We start from the raw sequence: 22986 nt of genomic DNA, 5'->3' as shown, positions 1-22986 counted from the left end.
TAATAGTTCAATAAAGGCATTTTGTAATTTCCTGAAAGTCATTTCATTCTCCTTTTCTTTTCCAACTCTGTCATTTACTGCCCATCTATGTTATCAGTCTTAGTTATACATACAATTAGACAAGTTTATAGGGTTGTCCATCTGAATGCATATTATAGTTAGTCAAATGACATTTTTCATCCATTTGATCTTTTTTTGTGTGTGGATAAATAGGCCAAACTCCTTTGGGAGATTACACATCTCCTCAAGTACAGAAGGGCAAGTAAGGCCAGATAAAAACTAATGACTTGGGCTTTATTTGGTACAGATTTATAAAACTGTTTTAATATCCCTGAATAATCTCAAAAATGACTCTAATCTACCATTAAAACATTGTTTAGTTTACTCTGTCTCTTAATGAAAATATATTACTTCATTCGATAGTCAATAGATTCTATTATTCAAATCCAGAAAGAAGCAATTAATTCTGAATTATTAAAAGACTGATAAACAGTTTGTGGACTATTCTTTTCTCTTCCACAAAGGAGTTCTCTTCCACTTTACTATCTCCAATGGAAGTAGAACCAGAGAAAATAAGTTGTAGCAGAAAAGATTCAAGTTAGATACAAAGGAAAGGAATAGATCAAATATGAGTAGTTAAAAGACACTACAATAGGATAGACACCAATGATTTTGAGTGATGATTTCAACCTTGAGCCATAAGTATGGAATAGATGACATTTGAAAATCCCTCCCAGACCAACTATGATTTGAGTACTTGCAAAGCAATGACCATCAATGTAATAGACTTACCTCACAACTTTGCCACTGATTTGGTATATTTGGTCTATATTTCTGTTCACAAACAACTTTTCTCATATCCTCTATTGAGGGATCTGAAGGTACCATGTCATAAAAAGGCAACTGGTACTCTTCAGTGATTCCTATGAAGAATTTGAAGAATAAATTGTGATTCTCATATAAATGATACCTATCTTCTAAACTTTTATGCCAGTATAGTAAACTAGGAAAGGCTCAATAAATCACAAAATACAAAAGAAGCAAAGATAACTTTTTTTTTAACACAATTGAAAAAAATCTTTATTTCCTTATGGTACTTTTCAGGAATAAAGAATAATCTTTCAATTATAGAATTTGTTATAATTACATTAATCCTTCAGTGAATTATGTTTTTACCATAATAAATAGCTTTTTTGCCTAAAGAAATTTTTGATAATTAAATTGCTTCTGGTGTTTAGATTATATTATAATACTACACATTACTATACCATCCTATCAAACTAAATATATCCATTTAGTGATTCTCTTTCAAATTAATTTTTTATCCTTAAGTTAAACATCAGAAGAGAGCATTTTTTTGCAAGGCAATGGGGTTAAGTGGCTTGCCCAAGGCCACACAGCTAGGTAATTATTAAGTGTCTGAGACCGGATTTGAACCCAGGTACTCCTGACTCCAGGGCCGGTGCTTTCTCCACTGCGCCACCTAGCTGCCCCAGAAGAGAGCATTTTCAATTACACAGATCAATCTAAAAATAGATCATATATTCAACCATAAGACTTCGTGTTATACTCTTTGCTATTCTTAAAAAGTATATAAAAAATTCAACATATTTCTTTAAAAGCTGTCCTTATTTGCCTGTTTTCTCCAATGTGTTAATAATGCTTCAATGGCCCTTTCTTTTTGACGCCACTATTGCTAACCCACTTCCAACCCTAATCCTCAATTTTAAAATGGAAAGGAAATGAAAATAAATATATTCAATCAGTGTATTCACCACTAAGGATATCCAAAAAAATGTATGTCTCTGCATCATCAACTCTCTATAGGTAAGTGAATAATATGCCTCATCATTGGTTGGTCATTACAATTGATCAGAATTTTTAATTTTTGGGAGTTGTCTTTTTATAAATTGTTCTCCTGCTCACTTTACTCTGCATCAGTTCATTCTCCCCAGGATTCTCTGAAATTTTGTTTTTCATTATTTCTTACTGCATAATAATATTCCACTAAGTCCACATACAATAATAATTTATTCATCAATTCACCAATGATTTTTGACAACTTTTGTTTGTTTTTTCCTATCTCTGCTTGTTTCCCTATTGAGAGTAATGTCTTTCTACACCAAACTCTTGATTGTATATGTTCAATTCTCTTTTGCCTTGTTTAGATAAGAATGAAGATCACTGAATGAGCACTCTTCCCTTTCTCTTCCCTTATATTTGTATACTTTTCTCACTAACTCCAATTATGAAATTTTAAGTTCCACCCACTTTTCAGACACACTCCTTCTTACTCCTTTCTATACTAAGTCATTTGTTTTACTGTCACTTCTCTTTTCTCAGAATAGAACCAATCCACCCTCAGCTCCTCTGTTTTTCTTATTTAAACTCCTCAATCAACCTTTGAAAACATTAAGGTTCTAAAAGGACATTTGTTTCTTCTTTCCCTATTAGAATGTAAGCACTACATCACCTTCAGACCCTCCCAAGTCATTGAAATAAATTTACTTTTCTAGGTTTCTTTTGAATTGTGTTTGTATTTGAAATTTATTATACTATTTTCTTTCTAATATTGAGTTCCTAGCCCCCCTTATAATTTCACTGATTGTTCCCTGCCAAGCCTCAGTCTTGGATCACTCCCACTATCCAATGCCTTTGCTCCTACACACATGCTGCTGAACGAAGGTGGAGAAAATCACAAGCATTCCAACTGGGTCCACTACAAATTAATGTTACATGCTGCTGCTATGTAATCCTACTGGATCTCCTTCAGCAACTCACTATCTCACTCTCCATAGTGGCTCTTCCAAACCTTTTCATCCCCCCTCAAATCAGTCATGGCTCTCCTTACTCTACATACTCATCTGAGTCACTTGCATGTTTTACAGGGGAAAAATATCAATTGCCATGACCCTCTTCCTCATCTCAAATTACTCATATGCACTCCAACACTCTTCTTTCAACCCACATCATACATGAAGAAGTGGCCTTATTCCTTGCCAGGGCAAATCCCTCTCTATTGAAATTATTTTATTCCATCCCATGTCCTCCAAAAAACTGCTCTTTCTCTCTTCTCCCACTTCATCACTTATTTTCAAAATTTTCACTCTCTATTGGATGCTTTTCTAGAGATGTTACCCTCAAAAAGCTGTCACTTGACCCTTCCATCCTCACTATCCTTTCAAATCTCTTTTAAAGATCATCTACAATAGATGCTTCTATTTTCTCTCCTCTCACTCTTTTATTGCTAACAATATGGTTTTTGATCTCCATTCCATTGAAATTGCAATGAGTTCTTAATTAGCAAATCAATTATCTTTTTTCAATCTTCATTCTCTTTAACCTTTCTGCAACTTTTGACATCATTGATCATCCTCTGCTTAATATTCTCTTTTCCCTGATTTTGGGACACCACACTCTCTTAATTTTTCTACCTATCTGACCACTTCTCAATTTTTCTTGCTGGATCTTCATCCAGATCATAGCCAGTAATTATAGGTGACCCACATGATTCTGTCCTGGGATTTCATCTCTTCTCCCTATAAACTACTTCACTTATTGATCTCATCAGTTCCTATGGATTTAATTACCATCACTATTCTGATGCTATCAATTCTGACTTTCCTATCTGTACGTTTTGCTGAACTCTGATCTCACAACCCCAAGAGCCTCTCAGACATTTTAAGATTGGTTCAGTAGACATCCTAAACTCAACATGTTCAAAACAGAACACATCATCTTTTCTACAAAACCTTCTCCCTCTCCAAACTTTCTTTTAATAAGTAGGGCAATATCCTCCTCCTAGTTCCTCAGACTCACAACCCAGGGTTCATCCTCAACTCCTCACTCTCACCCCCAATATCCAATCTGTTGCCAAGAACTGTTGATTTCATCTTACAATATTTCTTTTATTTAAATTTTACAATTCCCCCCCTCAATCTTGCTTCCCCCCCCCACAGAAGGCATTCTGATAGTCTTTATATTGTTTCCATGTTATACATTACAATATCTTTTAAATAGACACCCTTTCTCTCCTCTGACACTTCCATCTTTCTTATCCATACCAAAAAGCACCTCATGAGTGGATTATTGTAATATCCTGTAATACCCACCAGGTTCCAGGGTCAGTCTCCCTCAAGTCTCTCCTCACTCTAGTTCATCCTCCATTCAGCTTACAAAGTGATTTTCCTAAAGTACAGATTTGATCACATCACTCTCCTATTTAGTAAACTTTCTTGATTTCCTAGCATCTCCAGGATCAATTGCAAAATCCTCTGTTAGCCATTCAAAGTCCTTTATAACCTAGTTCTCTCCTAGATTTTCATTCTTCTTACACTTTATTCTCCAAAACATACTCCTCATTCTAGTGACACTGAATTCCCTATCTCTTGGATTAGGCACTCTCTGTCCTTCATGCCTGTCCTTCTCTCCCTCTTCATCTCTGCAAACTGGCTTCCTTAGTTTTCTTTAAGTCTCAACTATAATCCTTTCTTCTAAAGGAAGACCTTCCCAATCACTCTCATTTCTAGCGCCTTCCCTTATATTTCCTGCATATTGTTTGTTTGCAGATTTTTTTTGCTTATTATGATCTCCATTGTAAGCTCCTTGAGGGAGTTTATCTTCTGTGTTTTTTTTTTGATAACACAATGCCTGTGCTCGCTTCAGCAGCACATATACTAAAAATTGGAACGATACAGAGAAGATTAGCATGGCCCCTGCGCAAGGATGACACGCAAATTTGTGAAGTGATAGCACAATGCCTGTCACATAGTAGATGTTCAATAAATATTGACTTACTGGAAGTTCCTATTCAATTCTGGTCTTTTCATCAAGAATGCCTGAAAGTCATTTAGTCCATTAACAAACTATGTTTTCCCTGTAGTAGCATATTCAGCATTTCAGGGTAAATAATTCTCGTTTGTTTTGTTTTGTTTTTAAGGTTTTTGCAAGGCAATGGGGTTAAGTGGCTTGCCCAAGGCCACACAGCTAGGTAATTATTAAGTGTCTGAGACCAGATTTGAACCCAGGTACTCCTGACTCCAAGGCTGGTGCTTTATCCACTGCGCCACCTAGCCGCCCCACAGGGTAAATAATTCTTGATGTAAGCCAAAATCTTTTGAATTTGGGAATATTGTAAGAAATATCTCACATTTATGGTAGAAGTTTCCAGGTCTCATGTGATTCTAATTTAATATTTGAACTCTTTTCAAAACAGTCACAAACTTTTGTTTTATTATTGGGCAAAGAAACTGGATATTGCTGATATTATTGCTTTTGGGGTCTCTTTCAAGAAGTGATCAATGGATTTTTTCTATCTTTTCTTTGCCCTTTGATTCCAAAAGATCTAAGCAGTTTTTATTTATGATATCCTAAAACATAAGCTGTAGGTTTTTTCTATTAATTATGATTTTGAGTATTTAGTGATTCTTAAATTATACCTGCTTGACTGTTTCCAGTTTTTTAATATTAGCTACAGTTTATATTTTATTCTTTTTTTGCTCTTTAGCTATCATATTAATTTCTTGATGTTTCATAGAATCAATAATTTCTGTTTCAAAGAGTTCTTTACTTGGGTAAACTTTACCATCTTCTGTTATATTTATTCTCCTTCCTATTCTTTTCTTCAAGAGTTACTCTGGAGGCTGCTAGGTGGCACAGTGGATAGCATACAGACCCTGAAGCCAGGAGGACCTGAGTTTAAATCCAGTCTCAGGTACTTAATCACCTAGTTGTGTGACCTTAAGCAAGTCACTCTTTAACCCCATTGCCATAAATAAATAAAATTTTAAATTAATAAAAGTTTTACTTAATTTTAAAAGAAAACATCTTGCTTTATAAACTGTTTTTGGAAATTTAGTCTAGCAATGGTTCTTGAATTGAAGTTTGGGTCCATGGTGAGGGTCTGAGCCTTGCTGCATCTGTGGATGGGACAGTTGATCTTAACTTATCTTGCCTCAGATTACCTAGGTTATTATGCTGATCACAACCACTTGGGATTAGATACCCAACCTAAATCTCTGAGGTTCAGAGTACAGGTTCAGGGCCCTCTTTGGCATCTCAGGACAAAATTCTAAGAAACCTAAAACACCCTGGTCCTACTGTACTAATCTGTACCCCTCCAAGGAGCATCACTACTCCCCACAGCCTCTGATATCCCTACCCTGGGGTATTCTAACTACCCTTTGGTTTTTTCAGAGAGACCATCCACCATTCCTGCCTCTAGACACAATGTCTTACAAGTTTCATGTGTCTCTGGCCTGTCTCTACTCATATTGGGAAGTTATTATCTTGGCTATCTATGTTGATGCTATTTTGCGATGGCCACCTTTCCTCTGGCCTGTGAATGTCTATGCAATTCTTGAGAGGACAAAGTAATTTACTACAGCTCATCATTGGATTTATTGATCATTATTCAATCTGGCATGAATTTCACATTTTTTTCTGTAGTAGATGAGTGAGCTCTAGGCAATCTGAGTCCACTGAGACAGTCATCTTAGATGTGTGCGAATTCTGCTTAAAACTGTAAATACATAAAACTTCTGGCCTTAGGTGATCATCTCTACTTTAAGTTTAAAATTTAAAATGACACTTAATTCTTTTCAAAAATGTTTCTTTACTGAATTTACTTGTATATGAATTAACAAAGGAATGGAAATGGATGGGTGGAGTATAGGTGCTTAATGTTTCCTAAATTGTACTGTATTAACAACATGTTGTCAAAGGATATTTTATTGAATGGATAGCATCATTTCAATATGTAAGGGGAATTTTTTTTTTAAATTACAAAACTCTTAACTTTTTGTTGTTGTTCAGTTGTTTCATTCATGTCCAATTCTCCCATCAAGAGTTTTCTTGGCAATTGGTTTGGCATTTCTTTCTCCAGTTCATTTTACAGATGAGGAAACTGAAGCAAATAGGATTAAGTGACTTGTCCAGGGTCATACAGATGATAGTAAGTGTCTAAGACCAGATTTGAATTCAGGAAGATAAGTTTTCCTGATTTCAAGACTAGTGCTCTATCCACTGTACCACTGAGATGTCATAACATTCAAATTGTAAAATCAGTTAGAAAAGAATATTTCATAAAACCTAAAAAGTAAAACATAATTACCTCCAACTGAACATCTCCGGGCTATTTCCCAATACACCAGACCAAGAGAATATATGTCAGCACGTTTGAAGGATTCAAAGATATTCATATTCATTGTATCATCAAGCACCTCAGGAGCCATATACCTTTTAAAAGAATATATAAATATATGTATATATATTATACATATGGAACTTTCTAGAAATTCAGTGTAGCTAGTATAAACTTTTCAGAAAACAAAATGAAAATATTGCTATAAATTACTCAGAATCCATAAGAGGCAAGAGGAGTGACCACTAATTAAAAATAGCATTTGCTTGTTTAGCACGTCTCAGATTCTTCCAATCAGGTAGAGGGTCAAAAGGAACCAGGAAAAGTAATTATGATAATTATGATTAGTAGAAGAGAGTAGCTTTGATGCTATGAACACATTCTACAAATCAGAATAGGAGCTTTTGGTTCAAGGGAAAGGGTAATTCCTCAGGATTTTGATCAAAGAATCCAGAGGATATTGCAAGACTTGACAGTGAGGAAAAAAGAAGCTTCTTAGTTTTCGCATATTTTTATATATCTTCAAGCTTTTAGGCCAAATTCTGGCTTGATAAATCACAAATCCCATTGCCAAATTTAATTCCAAGAAAAAAACTGAATCATTTTGATAATAGCAACAGAGAATAGACTCTGACCCAAGATCTTACTGTAAGAATCATTAAAATATTTTTTACATTCTTCAGAATAAAGTATTATTAATTATTTTAATTTAAATAGCAAAACAAAACAATAGAAGCAATTCATATGACCAATGATTGGGGTATGGGTGAACACACAGTTCTATATATATACATATACATTGTGCCATGAAAATTATAAAAAATTGAACAATATGAGGACATATGAAAAAACATAAAGCAATGGAGAGAAGGGAAAAAAGAATAGAATCTATGAAACAGAATGTAGTAACTTAATAAAAAATTATAGCAATAGAAACAGAAATAAAACAAGAAATAAAAATTGAAAAAATCATAAGAGGGCATGGAAATAATATTTTGGGGGTAAAATTACTACAATTGCTTTTTTTGCAAACTCCCTATAGCTTAGAGATTATGATTAATGTAAAGAACATTTATAATTCTGCTAGATTTTGTTGATGATTATTAAGAATGGAAAAAAATTTTTAAATTAGCACTCTTTTATTCTTTCCTTTTGATTGAAGTTTCTTATTGATCTTGTTTGTATGTAAATGGCAACATAGGGCAGAAAGTAGAGAAACCGGGGGAGATATTGTCACAGTATTCCACTTACACAAAGAACTAAACAAACCATCACAAAGTCACTCTTGAATTTTAAGTTGTGCAGGAGGATGGAATAACTGGAGATTGACAGGAATAAGGAATTTAAATAGGGAGGAATATCAATATATACTTATGCTGGATCTTTGAGAATTGTGTAAAAATTAAACAATGTATTACTGGCTAAACATTAGCAGTACAAAGTGTGTGAACCAGAATATACTCAATATTCCAGTATATAAACCAATGAATGACCCAATAATTATGTGACAGAAAAAAGTTATGCAGACAGAGCATCCTCATCTACAAACACAAACTCATCACAAACTTCTACCACCAACATACACGATCCAGAAGCTCCAAGAAGATAATACCATTTGCAGTCAAAAACCTTGCAACAGCATCCTTGGGGGATTATGAACTTCTAGCTCAGGTGAATTCACCTGGGGAAGTTTATTGGTTTTGAAGATACCCCAGAAAGTTCAATTTAGAAGACAAGCTACTAAATTTAGTTTGAAGGGACTTTAGAAATCCATGGGAATATTTTTATTGCTTCTAATTTCAAAATAAATGGAGGAGCTTAAATAATGCCAATGGTCAAACAGAGTTTAGAAGTGGAAAGAAAAGACAATGGAGTTAACTGATAATCTAGGATGACTTTATCTTTCAATATTGTCATCAAGATAGTCCAAAATACTAAGTATGTCACCAGTAAGAAGGCACAGCCAAATAATGGTATATAGGCGATTTGTATATACTTCTCTTATTACCTTTACTGTCAATGAGATTATATACTCCTTCAATTCAGTGATTATGTCCAAAGATATATGTGTATTATTACTAAAACATACACAATTTAGAGTTCTTATATATATACAAATGAACTTAACTCTACAATGGAGGGGTATCCTAGCACAGGTATTGTAGAACTGACCTTGAAGTCAGGAAGACATAGATTTAATTCCTTCCTTAGATAAATGTAAGCTGTCACTTAGTAAGTCACTTAACCTCTACCTATCTTAGGCAACTCACTAAGATAATAAATTGCAGAGAGATGTTGAGGGGAATTGGTAACAGAAATTTCCTGCCCTAGAAGTTTCCTATACTAATGACATTTCAGACTTGATTCTATTCTATTTCTAATCTATGGTAGCCACATCTAGTCAGAAGGAAATGTAGCAAATTTCTTTCTCTCCAGGGCTTGGAATAATTAATCCCTGTCCCCATCTCCTGCTCACAAGGGATTGCACTGGACTGCTATTTATAGGTATATGATCTTCATAATTTTCATGTTCAACCATCAAAGTTGTATCTAATTATGAGTAAAAAACAAACAACAATCCTTCTATGGGATCTGTCCTACCTCTTTGTTCCCACTCTGGGATTTTGAGGGATGTCAATTGTATTCAGTATTGAATCATGCTTCACAGCCAGTCCTAAGTCTGCAATGGCACAGGCTTCACATTTTTTCACTAAAATATTCTTTGATTTTAGATCTCGATGAGCAATTGCAGGTTTGCCTATGAAGCACACACACAAAAATGAATTTTACATTATTTAATATATATTCCCCTTGGGAAAAGGATAATCAATTCAGAATTATTTACAGAATAGCCTCTGAACAAAATAATTACCATTTTTTATTTTCACATGAGAAAATAACAAATATTTTAATACAAAAGAAAGTCATAAGTTTTTCAGTCCGCAGAAGACACAAAGCAAAAGACTAATAATAAAGGATCAATAAAGACTTTTCAATTCTTCCCCTCAGACTTTAGCCTTTCCATATACATTAAACTTTCATATATCTGTGTTAGGGGATGGAGAGACAGTGAGAATTATTTAGTTTTGTGATATACTGTTTTTATAGCATCATAAATTATCTCCTAGTTACATTATCCTTCAGTATTATTCAAATTATTTATGCACTCTATGTATAGAACAACTGAAAGGAAACAAATAAGTAGAATGAAAAGCCAGACAGAGCTAACTGGGAATTAATAACTTACTATGGACAGTATATAAGGTGGAGAAACCTCAAGAATTGACTTAAGAGTTGACTTCATCAAGAAAAAAAAATGAATCTTTAGGTTCATTTAATAGCCTTAAACAATGCTTAATTCAATGGGTTTGATAAGTTAAGACAGTTTTTGAACTGTCACCTGTTTCATATTTTGAAGTAAGAGAGGGCAGCAAGGTGGTGAGTGAATAGAGCACCAGCTCTATCATATATTCAGGAGGGTCCTGAGCCCAAATCTGATCTCAGATACTTGATACTTACTAGTTGAATGACCTTGGGCAAGTTACCTAACCCATTGCATAAACCCATTCATACAAACAAATAAATATATTTTCAATAAGAAAAAAATGCAAAGAGAAAAATATACCTTGTGTCCCAACTATTTCCATATGTAGATGGGCCAGACCACTGGCTACTGAAAGTGCCAATCGGACCATACCATCCACAGTCACTGTGTTTCTATTTAAATAGTCATATAAAGAACCCTGCTCATGGTATTCGGATACAAGCCACAGCTGAGTCCAAGTCCCATTATCTAAAAAAGAAAAAAAAAAACGATCCTTTTGTAATAGAAAGGTAAATGGAAAAGCCCAAAGCACTATAAGACTAAACTGATTTATGAGCAAAGCCAAGGTATTTCTTTTTTTGAAGGTTACATGTTAAATTGCTCCTGTACATTCTCTGTACACCTCATCATCACATTATTCAATAGGAATCTGGTATAACTCCAAACCATAGTATATTCTCTTCTGCAATCACCCTACATCATTTCTAAGTCTACTAATGACTGCTGGCAGTAACAACCAAGTTGTAGGGCAAAATTCTGACTCAGTTTATTAGTAAAAGTTTATTCTGCTATCTCAGGTCTATAAATTCTGCTCTAAAGTACATTCAGCTTTCAAAAAGAAAGAAAATACCAATAAGTATAGTACAGTATATGCTTATACAAAATATTACTGGAGCCAAAATTTATGTCACTATGTATTCTTTTACTACGTGGTTACCAATTGAACTGGTTACTATTTATGATCTTGGTCTCAGAGTCCTGGAATCAAACTGTAAATTCACAGAATAAAATATGCATTTTTTTCTTTCTCTATAGAAATATAAGTAGCTAAAATTGCTGTGGATTCTATATAATTCAGGGAAGACATGAGATCTAACTAATTCCTGGGCCATCATGATTTTGCTCAATTCTGGAAAGTGGTCAGTTAAGTGACAATGTCAGTGAAGTTTAATTAGATTATGTCTCATCCTAGAGATCACAGAGTTCTTTCCAAGCTATCTCTTCCAATAGACTACAATGACTACACTACAAGTCAGAGAAATACAGTTTGCCTATCTAAGACTCACGAATATTTGTCAAGGAAGTGTTTGGGAAAATCATTTGCCATCTACCATGACTTCTGGATTAATAAATCTGATGATATTAGTCTATGTAATACTATCCACACAATTTTCTTATTGCTACATTGATAGGTTTGCTGAATTAATTTGATCAATGATGCATGTAAAACGCTTTAGAAATTTTAACCCACTAAGTAAGAGTTAGCACTATTATTATTATTACTATGACTCAGATTCAAGCATGTAAATATTAATATTTCATTCTAAGGCTGGGAGTTGTGAAGGAGGTGACAAGATAAAACTATTTTAGCTGAAGATCATTTATTACACAAAAGCACCCCACTTTAAAGAGTTTGGATCAGTTTTTCAAGAAGGGGTTCATGAAGGTTTCTTTAGAAAAGACATGTTTCACAACTAATAAGGTGATATTTTGAACATGAGGGTACTAAGTATAATTTAAATCATATTGCTCACTGTGATGAGGAGAGAGAGAAGGGAAAAAAGGGAGGCAGAAAAATGTGGAACTCAAAATCTTACAAAAAAGATGAATGTTAAAAATTTTCTTTTGTATGTAATTGAAAAAATAAAATAACATTCAAAAAAAAGAAAAAAAACATGTTTCTAGCAAAATCTAAATTGCCAAATTAGTTCTGAAACTAAATCATTCTCACTTTTTCCTTGACTCCTACTCTCCCCAAAATCAAAATTTAGGAGGCACAGAAGGCAGAAACACATAGAAATCATGATGAAGTAAACACAAATGTAGCCACAGCTTAAAACACAGCTAAAAGTCTTTTTTGAAAATTTAGCTTTGAGTCATTATTTCACAATGAAGTTAATATCAGGGGAGAAAAAGGACTGTCAGTTCTCAATTATCAAGGATAATGGAGGACAGGGAAAGAATAGATGATTAAAGGTACAGATAATTTTTGAAGGTCATATTACTTTAAAACAGTGACAAGCTCTATTTTTCCAATTTTTTTTTCAAAAGAATCATCTCTTTTTTTTTTTTGGTTGAAAGTGAGAAAAGGGAGGAAGTATGGACCTATGATTTTATCAGAGTGAGAAACTCTTTCATGATTAGTTTGCTTATTCGCTGTAGTCCTTTGAGAGTTGCCTGGGCATCAAGAAGGTAATTTGTTATGGGATAGGAGGTGATCTCAGATATAGCATATTCCAAGGCCAGTTCTCTATATATTAGACTACTTCCATATGCTATACCTTGAATGCCAATTACATGGCTAACTTAAAAAAAAAAAAGATTCATTTTTCCCCTCTCTTTTTCCTTTCCTGGTTTCTAAGGGAGATATTAAGAAGCTATGAATAAGGTAAAAATGGAATGAGTAATGAATTAAAATCAGAGGACCTAGGTTCAAATCGCACTTCAGTTGTACCCTTGGGCAAGTCAATTTCTCTGGGCCCTAGAGCTTAATCCTCTGAAAAGGAGAAGGCCCGACTAGATAGACTCTTAGGTCTCTTCCAGCTCTATATCTAACATCCTATGAACTAAAAATCACAAAACACAAAGAAGTAAGATATGGATAAGCTGTCACTTTTGAAAAATCAGGAATAAGTTAATATTTTATGAACACTGTAATTAAAACTCATAAGGACTTTTTCCTTACAACTTAAAAAAAGAAGTTTCAATGTAGAAATAGATATTAAATGGATTCTAAAACTTTAACCAACTGCAAACTATGTATTTATACATACAAAAAAATAAAGACAATGCTAATTTGAAATGAAACTCCCTTAAAATTTTTTTTTAGATTTTTTTTATTTATTTAAGGCAATGGGGTTAAGTGACTTGCCCAAGGTCACACAGCTAGGTAATTATTAAGTATCTGAGGCTAGATTTGAACTCAGGTCCTCCTGACTCCAGAGCTGGTACTCTATTAACTGTGCCACCTAAATGCTCCACTATTTTAAATTTTGTTGAAATAAAGGTTAGGGTATTAAGAAATTAATTTTCATTAAAATCTCCAAGTTCTCCAGATAAAAAATATTCTACAAGTATAAAGTATAATACTATTACTTTCAAAATGAATTCACTCCACTACATTTGACTTAAGTTTATTATATTGCTATCAAATATTAACTCTTTTCTATAGGAAATAAATGTGATTTTTCTTTCATTACAGGTTTATGAAAAAAGAATTGAACACTTATTTGTTGCATTAAAAAAATGTGTTTGCTTTCACCTGAAAATATATTAAACAGGTTTACACAAAATACTAAAATTGGTTGGAAATACCTTTATTATCAGCAGCAATGAAGCCAAGGATGTTTTCATGTCGCAGCATAACCGTTTGGTAGATTTCTGCCTCACGAAACCAAGACCTTTCATCTCTTGAAGAAAATATTTTCACAGCCACATCTTCCCCACACCACCTGCCATGCCATACTTCCCCAAATCTACCTTTTCCTACAATTTCCTGAAGTACAATTGTCCTTGCAATTGTTCTCTGAACCAAGAGAGGTAAACCTAAACAAGAAAGAGTTGAAATATTTGGTGAAAATAAATAAATAAATATATATGTATTAGAAAATCTAAAACAAACATCATAATTACCATTATTTTAGTGTAAAAATCAAATAATATTTGTAATCTTTAATAACTTAGAGTAATCATAATTATTAAACCCAATGTTAAAATACATTATTTTAATTTAATGTCAAATCATCCCAAAGCATCAAACACAAATTCTTTTTATGTATGCAAAATTGAATATTTCTTTACATGACCTTTAGCTTCAAATGTTCTTTCCACAATTTTTAAGCCAAGGAATCCTTTTGCTGGCCCACTTAAACTTGATTACTCTCTTTGCCTGGACATCAAGAAGATAGTTTGTTATGAGGTAGAAGGTGAACTCAGTTCTAGCTGACTCTAAGGTCAGTTCCCCATATACAATACCATTTGGTTTCCTTAAACATCAATTATATGTTTAATTAAAATAAATTGATTCTTCTTTTTTCTCTCCTTTTCCTTTCCTGGCTTTTTTAACCACATCTTTTACCTATCCTACCTAGTCAGGAAAAGCAACCGGATAAGTAAAAATGAATTGCCATAATAATCATTAAATTTTAGAGTTGGAAGAAATGTCAGAATTCATCTGGAGTCTCTGACTCATATGCAAAAAAGAAATGCCTTCTAACTATTCCAACATGTCTAGGAAAAACCCACCACTTTCCAAAAGAGACCATTCAACTTTTAAGAGAGGTCTAATAGACAAAGAGTCACTTTGTAATGTCCATCCATTGTTCTTAGTTCTACCATCTGGTGTCAAGTGGGACAAGTCTCATCTTTTCATGTGACAGTCCTTTAAATACTTGAGGACAGCTGTGATGTTTCCTAATTCTTCCTGTCTCCCATTTGAAACACACCTAGTTCCTTTAACCTATCCTTATGTTATATGAACTGACAATTAATCACCATCCTATTAAATCTTCTTTAAAAAGTCATGTTTATATGCATTGCAGAGTAAGAGTGGATGAAAGAGGGCATTGTGAGGTCCTTGGAAAACAAAATAATATCATTACAAATCATAGAAGATGAAGGCAAAACATGATGTTCAAATTAGATTATCACTTCAAATGAACAGAAGAGAACAGACATGAAAGAGTCAAAGGGAACTACTTTCATAATAAAAGTATGCATAATCTATTTATTATTGGAAATTTTACATATTGAATTGATGTCAATTTTGATGACAGGATGGGGTAGACCACTTGCCAATAACAGCCTCACTTCTCTATTAGTTATAAAAGCTCCATGTCCCTTGCTAGTCTGACTCAAATATTCCTCTATATCTGCTCTTTATTTTACAGATCTCATGTCAATGTTTATATCTGTCCAAGTAAACACAATCGAAAAATTAGCTACTACTTTGGTTCTAAATGATTAATATAGCCCATTAGAGAGAGATTGTCTTTAAAATTACTAAGTCAATAAGAATTATTTCCAGTAGGGAATCAAGATTATTTTTAAATTTTATTATAAAACACCACTTTACCAATCCTTCCTCTCATCCTCACTCTTGAAGACCTAGTTAAAAATACAAATAAGGGGACAGCTAGGTGGCGCAGTGAATAGAGCACTAGCCCTGAAGTCAGGAGGACCTGAGTTCCAATGTGACCTCAGACATTTAATAATTGCCTAGGTGTTAACTTTGGGCAAGTCACTTAACTCCATTGCCTTAAATAAAATTTTAAAAAACCACAACAATAATAACAGTCAGCATTCATATAGTGTTTTAAAGTTTGCAAAGTATTTTATAAATATTATCTTTTATTTCACAATAGTCTTGGAAAGTAGATACATTACTACTCTCAATTTATAGATGAAGAAACAAAGAAGTTAAGTGAATTGCCCAAGATTACATAGTAAGTATCTGAGATTACCATCACTTCTTGTAGGAAGTCTTTCCTGATGCCCCTAGTTGCTACACTCCATCCCCCTCAAGTTATCTGTATATATATATATATATATATATATACATATATATATATTTATATATATATAAATATATGTATTATATATGTACATATTTTATACTTCAAATAAGATATTTGAGGGAAGATGTAATTGAATTTTTATCTTTAAAGTGTCTTACAGTAGGCACTGAATAAATTCATGTTAGATAGGACTGTATTAATAAATAATACAAAATTTTCAATTTAGATAATTTGGAAAAATCAACCTCAAAATGACTAATTTGATAGAACAACCCATATTTTTACTTTATGGTTCAATTAGAGATATAAGCCTTATAGAAAATAACCTTAGAAATGAGTCACAAACCGCAAGTGCATGCCCTAGTTTACTAAGAGGATTAGCTTCCTATCCTCTTCCTCCCATTCCCACTCCTAGTAATTTAAATAAGTATGTATAACTACCAAAAAATTGCAGGACAATATTACCCAGTATATACAAAAGTAAGAAGAGATAGTGGCAATGCTTAGTAAAGAGAGCAGATAGTTTTTTGCAAGGCAAATGGGGTTAAGTGGCTTGCCCAAGGCCACGCAGCTAGGTAATTATTATGTGTCTGAGGCCGGATTTGAACTCAGGTACTCCTGACTCCTGGGCCGGTGCTCTATCCACTGCGCTACCTAGCTGCCCCGGATCATAATATTTCTGCAGATATGCTTTCTTTGAAGAGTTATAGAAGCTGACTGCCTTCTGACTTATAATAATAAAAAAAGTCACACATTATGATGTAATCAGCTGCCACCACTTCTAAATCATTTAGAAGCCTTTAGAAAGACAAACCAGGGGCAGCTAGGTGGCGCAGTGGATAGAGCACTGGCCCAGGAGTCAGGAGTACCTGAGTTCAAATCCGACCTCAGGCACTTAATAAGTACCTAGCTGCGTGGCCTTGGGCAAGCCACTTAACCCCACTGCCTTGCAAAAAAAAAAACCCTAAAATAATAAAGAAAGAAAAGAAAAGAGTTTCCTATAGGCCTCTCAGAAGCACACTGAAATGACAGGGGTTCTTAAACTGGGGTCTGGAAACTTTTCAAATAATATTTTGATAATGATTTGAATATAAATTGTTTCCTTTATATTTTATGCATTTAAAAATATTAACCTGAGGTGGGGTACAAAGACTTTACCAGACTCCAAAGGAGTCACACACACACACACACACACACACACACACAGACACTCACTCCTGCTCTAGAAAGATAAACCAATTTTAAAGGGAGCCTGGAAGAACAGTCAAATTCCCTTTCCTTTGGGTGGTTCAGCTTATCACTCTGAAGTCTGCTCCAGACAACAAGTAGAACAAAGGGCTGAGGACAAATCAGGTATATGCACTATCAGCAGCACAAGGGAACAAGTTTAAGTTCAAGGTAACAATAACAAATGAGAGAATGACTTTATTCACTTTTGCTTCTCTGTTCTTTTGTGTTTTCTTAATGGATAACTTGGCACCCACTAACATTCCCTCTCATCTTTCACAAGCAATATGTTAGTCAATTTGTCAGATCTGTAGTCACTAAGCCGTCATATTTACCATTGTTGCAAAAATGTGTTTGAAATAATACCAACAAGATTTTAAAGTCCTGATATAATTACTAATTTCTTGATAAGGAAATATCCTGGAATAATTAAGAGGCAAGAGACTATATACCATCATATAAAGGATTCAAGAAGAAATATTACAGTCTAAGAAGGCCTTTCTAAAGACTATGGTAATTCAAGGAGAAATTATAATACTTTTCTGGAAATATTTGAAGGCTATAATGTGGGGAAAAGATTAAATATTCAGCATAGCAATGATGAGACCCAAACTTGCTTTCTAACACTATCATCAATACTACAGCAGGGATTCTGGGAACAAAGGAAAAAATCAGATATTTCCTAGCATAGGAGGGAAGCATTTTGCTTCTGAGTTTTACTAAGAAATGAGTAATGAGTACATACCAGATCCAGACCCAGATGTAGTCATATCATAAATAAGATCTTTAAGAGTTTTGCCAGCATTTACTAAGTTGCATTCATTTAGTGGTTCTTCCACATTTTGTCTCTTTTTCTTTTTATAAGTGCATTGACGTCCTTGACAGGTACATATAGTCAACATTGCAGCTATAGATAAAAGGCAAACCGGTATTGTAATAATTACGGTCAGCTCCACTGGTCCTAGTTTTTGCAATTTTGGAGATGCTGCAGCTTAAAAAAGAAAACAACAATGAATCATCTATTTTAAAATATTCTTGAAATAACAATATAGTTAAAAATACTTCCTCGTCTATACCTTGTAAATTAGTAAATCCAAAGCTGTGGTTCATGCACTCTTATGGGATACAGTTATGAAAAGAAGTCCAGCACATTAAGTGACTCAGTAGTGACTCATTAAATGTCTCTAGATAGTATTTACTACAATGATAACAGAAAAAGAAAAAAAACTAAATCAAGGAAAAAACTTTAGATAGACCTGGAAAGGGATAGAGAATATAAAATATTTTTGTCCTGTTTACTGTTTATTAAATCATTTGATTATACTATAAATAGTAAGAATTCATATAAATGTTTAATTCCTGTTTTGTAGCTTTATTTAGTTATTTGATTTTGGTTAATAGTTATTGTATTTACTTGTTAATTTTTTCATAAATAATCTCAGTATAATAATTAAACATCTCTCTATTTTTCAATTGTATATAGATATTATGATTAATAAACAAAGTACTTTAAAAGTATTACATAATTTATTTTAGTTTTCATCATTACATAATATCATAAACATACATTTAGATCTGGAAGAGGTATGAAAAATGAGCTAATCCAAATCTTTTGAATTTACAGATAAGGAAATGGAAGCCCAGAGAAATTAAGTTCTTTTATTACCTTGTGTGTCCAAGGTCACAGAGATAATACATATTAGAGGTAGAATTTTAACCCATTTCCATTGACTCCAAATCCAGTATTCTTTCTTTTGTACCACAATGGATGATAACAATAAGAATACTATCATTAGGGGGTCCTTTACAGTTGAAATGTGGTTTTTATGTAAGAGGATAGTAAACTCTACTATAAATTGAGCATCTTTAAATTTAACTTTACCAATTATTATTGGTTCTCTGAAGTACACAATTTTGTAGGCCACTGAAAAAGGCAAATGATGGGAGAAAATAAGTGTAGAAATGGTTGTGGAGATCAGATTAATGGAAGAGGCGAGCAGAAGTAACAAAATATTTGCTAACCTCCTAAAAGACTGAAAAGAACGCATTTTCTATTTATTAAGAAGTGCAGCTAGGTGGCACAGAGCAGCCCTGCAGTCAGGAAGATCTGAGTTCAAATCCAGTCTCAGACACTTAATAATCACCTAGCTGTGTGACCTTGGGCAAGTCACTTAACCCCATTGCCTTGCCCCCCCAAAAAAATGCTTGTTCCCCTTCTTTCACCATTCCATCTTCCAAAAGGTAAAATCCATGGTATTCTGCCCATGAATAAATGCAACTGGTTTGTGTTTAGGTTCCTGACCTTTCTTCAATGTCTAATTCATATATGTAACTATTATATGGCATTCCTTGCCCCATACACACACACACACACACACAAACTCGCTTTTTCTCTATTCCAACTGTATGCTTTCTATCCTTACCCTCCTCTCCATATTATCATAGCTTTTTTATTATTTATCTACCTTGCATATACCATATTCTCCCTTTTTAGCAAGGATTTATGAATTTCCCTTTCTCAGTTATCCCTCTACCCTCAACCCCCATCTTTATGCAGTGGAAAGAGAACTGATTTTAGTTTGAAGAAGAGGATTTGAATTCTACTTCTGCCACTGACTAACTACCTGTTTGACCATGAGAAAGCCATTTCATCTCACGGAGTCTTAGCTTCCTCAATTACAAAATGCAGCAGTTAAAAACAACAGTTCAATCACATCTATCTTTTCAAATCCTCTGTTCTATACATATTAAGTGTGTAATAAAATTTTATTTTAATTATTAGATGACAATCTCATGAGCCTTACTTCTCTTTTCTATTTTGCTTCTCACAAAGAAGATTGTTCAGAAATGAAACTCAGTTCCTAATTCTATCCTGATTGAACTAGGTATTTCTTCAATGTGCAAATCCCATTCCCACCTCTTTTCTCTGGGATTTTTGAAATCCTATTGCAGTGGAAAAGAAGAGAAAGTGTATGCAGGCTACTTATGGATGAATATACACTATAAGAAGTAACAGAAAACATCTACTGTTGAAAATATTCCTTTAGTCCTTTTTAAGAAATAAAAGACAAAACAACCCATAATCAATAACCTATTCCTTTGAATTCTTATGTGTAGTTTTGTTTTGTTTTTAACTCATGGGGTAAGGATGGGGGGGACTTAAATATCATTTAAATATTTCTCCTGGCTTTAGATAAAGAATTCCTTTAATTGAAACAGCAAATTGGCAGTTTAAAGAATCTTTACAGAGTTGCAAAGAATGCAAGCTGTTCTTCTACTGTATATTCATCAAGATTAGAGTGACTTTTAAAAAAAATAGTGTAATAAGTTCTGACAAAGGCTTCTTCAGGTGGGATGCCTAGCTAAAAAAGAAAAGGGAGAGAGACCTTAAAAACAGTGAGAAAAGCACTAGATTTAGAACTCTATCCCATTGGTTGATTCTTGTCCTTCATTATTGAAGAAGACAAAAATGACATCACTGTGTTTGAAATAAATGACAGTGTGTCTGACTGTGGCTGATCAAACCAATATAAGTTCAGAATGCTCTACCACAGGTTGGGCACAAAAAGTCCATGTGAGCACCTGGGGTGGGTACTCTAAACTTATGGTTGTCCCATTCCCTTTGAGTCCCTTCAATTCTGCCTTCCTCATCGAGTGCAGCACCTCATCGATAAGGGCACACCACGCTGGGTAGTCCTATGCCAGTGTCTCCCATGCTGTATATACAAATAATTCTAAAGTTCTTAAGACAGACACTCAGGATGTCCTGGCATTGCTTCTGACCCCCCTGTGAGCACTTGCCCTGTGAGAGTTCTCCATAAAATAGTCTTTTTGGCAAGCATACGTCTGACATTCTAACAATGCGTCCAGTCCATCGTAGTTGCCCTCTCTGCAGTAATGTTTGAATGCTAGGCAGTTTAGCTTCAGAAATGACCTCAGTGTCTGATATCTTCTCCTGCCAGGTGATCTTCAGAATCTTCCCTAAGACAATTTAAATGGAAGCAATTCAGTTTTCTGACATGGCGCTGCACTGGTAGACTATACAGGTTTCACAGGCAAAGAGCAATAAGGTCAGTACAATAGATTTGTAGATCTTCAGTTTGTTGTTCAGTCTAATAATTCTTCTCTCCCACACTTTCTTCATGCACCAACACTCCTTCACTTTGGTCTTGGCTTGTAGCCTTATCAAGTGCAGTAGGCCATGTTCATCCTCAGCGAAGACAATTGATAACATGGCTGAAAACATCATGCTAAAAAGCATGGGAGCAAGAACACATCCTTGATTCATTCTATGGGTGACTGAGAAAACATCAGCACATCATCCATTATCCAGAACCGGGGCAAACATGGTGTCATGGAATTGAAGTACAGTACTGATGAATTTCTTCAGGCAACCAAATTTTGACATAATTTATCAAAAGTCCTCTCAACTGACAGTATCAAGGACCTTGATCTATTTGTGGGACTGGAGAATTTTCAGGACCTCAGTTCTCTTATTCGTAAAAGGAAGGGGTTGGACTCAATGGTCATCAAAGTCCCTTCCTGCTCTAAATCTGTGAGCCTGAAAAAAAGAATTCACATTGGCAGCACACTTTCCTACTGATGGTCATACTGGTATCCATCTATTTTTTTCAGAGTTGATATTGGTAACATTCATTTTATAGACCTCATATGGCTTCATATTTTTACTCCTAAGCAAAGGATTGAAAATGACAAATAAGTGGCAAGCAACAAAGGATTTTATTAAAGAATTACTTAATTGGGAAGAATTATTTCTCCCTCCACTCCACCTGTTTCACAAGAGCCAATGTAATGCCAAGAAAGCTTTGACTGAAAGTCATGGGATGATATCACAAAGGGCTGAAAATGTTTATCATCTTTTATCACTAGTTCCCTGAAAAGCTTTCATTCAGTTTTTGTCATCCAAATATATCACCAAGAATCTATGCTGCCTTATTTAGTAACTAAAAATGTAAGCATTAAAGTGTCAGCTATTTTGCTTTTTAAAACAGGCATTACCCAGCCAGATTTTCTTATAGCAACAGAGTAATAAACCTGATGAACAGATTTTTTAAAAGATTTTTTAACATTTTCGATGTTAATTGAATGTGAAGATAACTGTAGCTTGTTCACCAATATCCACTGCAGAAGATAAAGGAAAAATATTCACAAGAACACATCTTGCTCTCTCTTCAAAATCATGCCTTATCCTCTTCCTGTCATTGCAACCTTGTCCTCAGTCCCTAGATCACTTGGGTCTTCCAGGTAAACTTTTACTTTGACTTGTGTGGTCTCAAAATTTTACTACCCTTCCAACTCCTGGTGTCACCTAATTTTATGTTAAAAATCATAAAAAATTATAACATATGTAACCAAAAAAGATTACTGTCCAAAATTTGAGTATTAACAATAGGGAAAAATTTTTGAAAGGAAAAACAAGTTTCAACTAAGGTTACCAAGCACAAAAGTCCAAACAGAAGAAAGATTCCCTGGTAATCAATAACAAGGTTCTCCAAAGCTTCTTTTCCTAGGTATTGACTAATTATACTATAAAAGTC

The 22986-nt window shown here is 34.1% G+C and overlaps 1 protein-coding gene and 1 non-coding gene across 6 annotated transcripts in view; one reads left to right on the top strand and one right to left on the bottom strand.

The window, feature by feature from the left end:
- The window catches only part of ACVR1C (activin A receptor type 1C), a 111143-nt gene that overhangs the window by 10507 nt on the left and 77650 nt on the right, over positions 1-22986 (bottom strand). For 2 of the 5 annotated variants that reach the window (XM_074215941.1, XM_074215939.1), the window contains exons 3-8: positions 18174-18419; positions 14001-14231; positions 10767-10934; positions 9743-9899; positions 7112-7236; positions 793-923 (exon numbers count right to left, since the gene is read on the bottom strand). In XM_074215941.1, the coding sequence (XP_074072042.1) occupies positions 793-923; positions 7112-7236; positions 9743-9899; positions 10767-10934; positions 14001-14231; positions 18174-18419 (1058 nt within the window). Of the gene's footprint in view, positions 1-792; positions 924-7111; positions 7237-9742; positions 9900-10766; positions 10935-14000; positions 14232-18173; positions 18420-18504; positions 18627-22986 lie in introns of all 5 variants that reach the window. The other 3 variants (XM_074215940.1, XM_074215942.1, XM_074215943.1) reach the window with 3 other exon arrangements.
- On the top strand, positions 4653-4760 carry LOC141510421 (U6 spliceosomal RNA). Its single transcript, XR_012474911.1, has one exon. It is a non-coding gene; the product is annotated as a U6 spliceosomal RNA (small nuclear RNA).

This window comes from Macrotis lagotis, chromosome 1 (assembly GCF_037893015.1).
Source record: "Macrotis lagotis isolate mMagLag1 chromosome 1, bilby.v1.9.chrom.fasta, whole genome shotgun sequence".
Lineage (NCBI taxonomy): Eukaryota > Metazoa > Chordata > Mammalia > Peramelemorphia > Peramelidae > Macrotis > Macrotis lagotis.
This window is presented reverse-complemented; position numbering and strand designations above follow the sequence as displayed.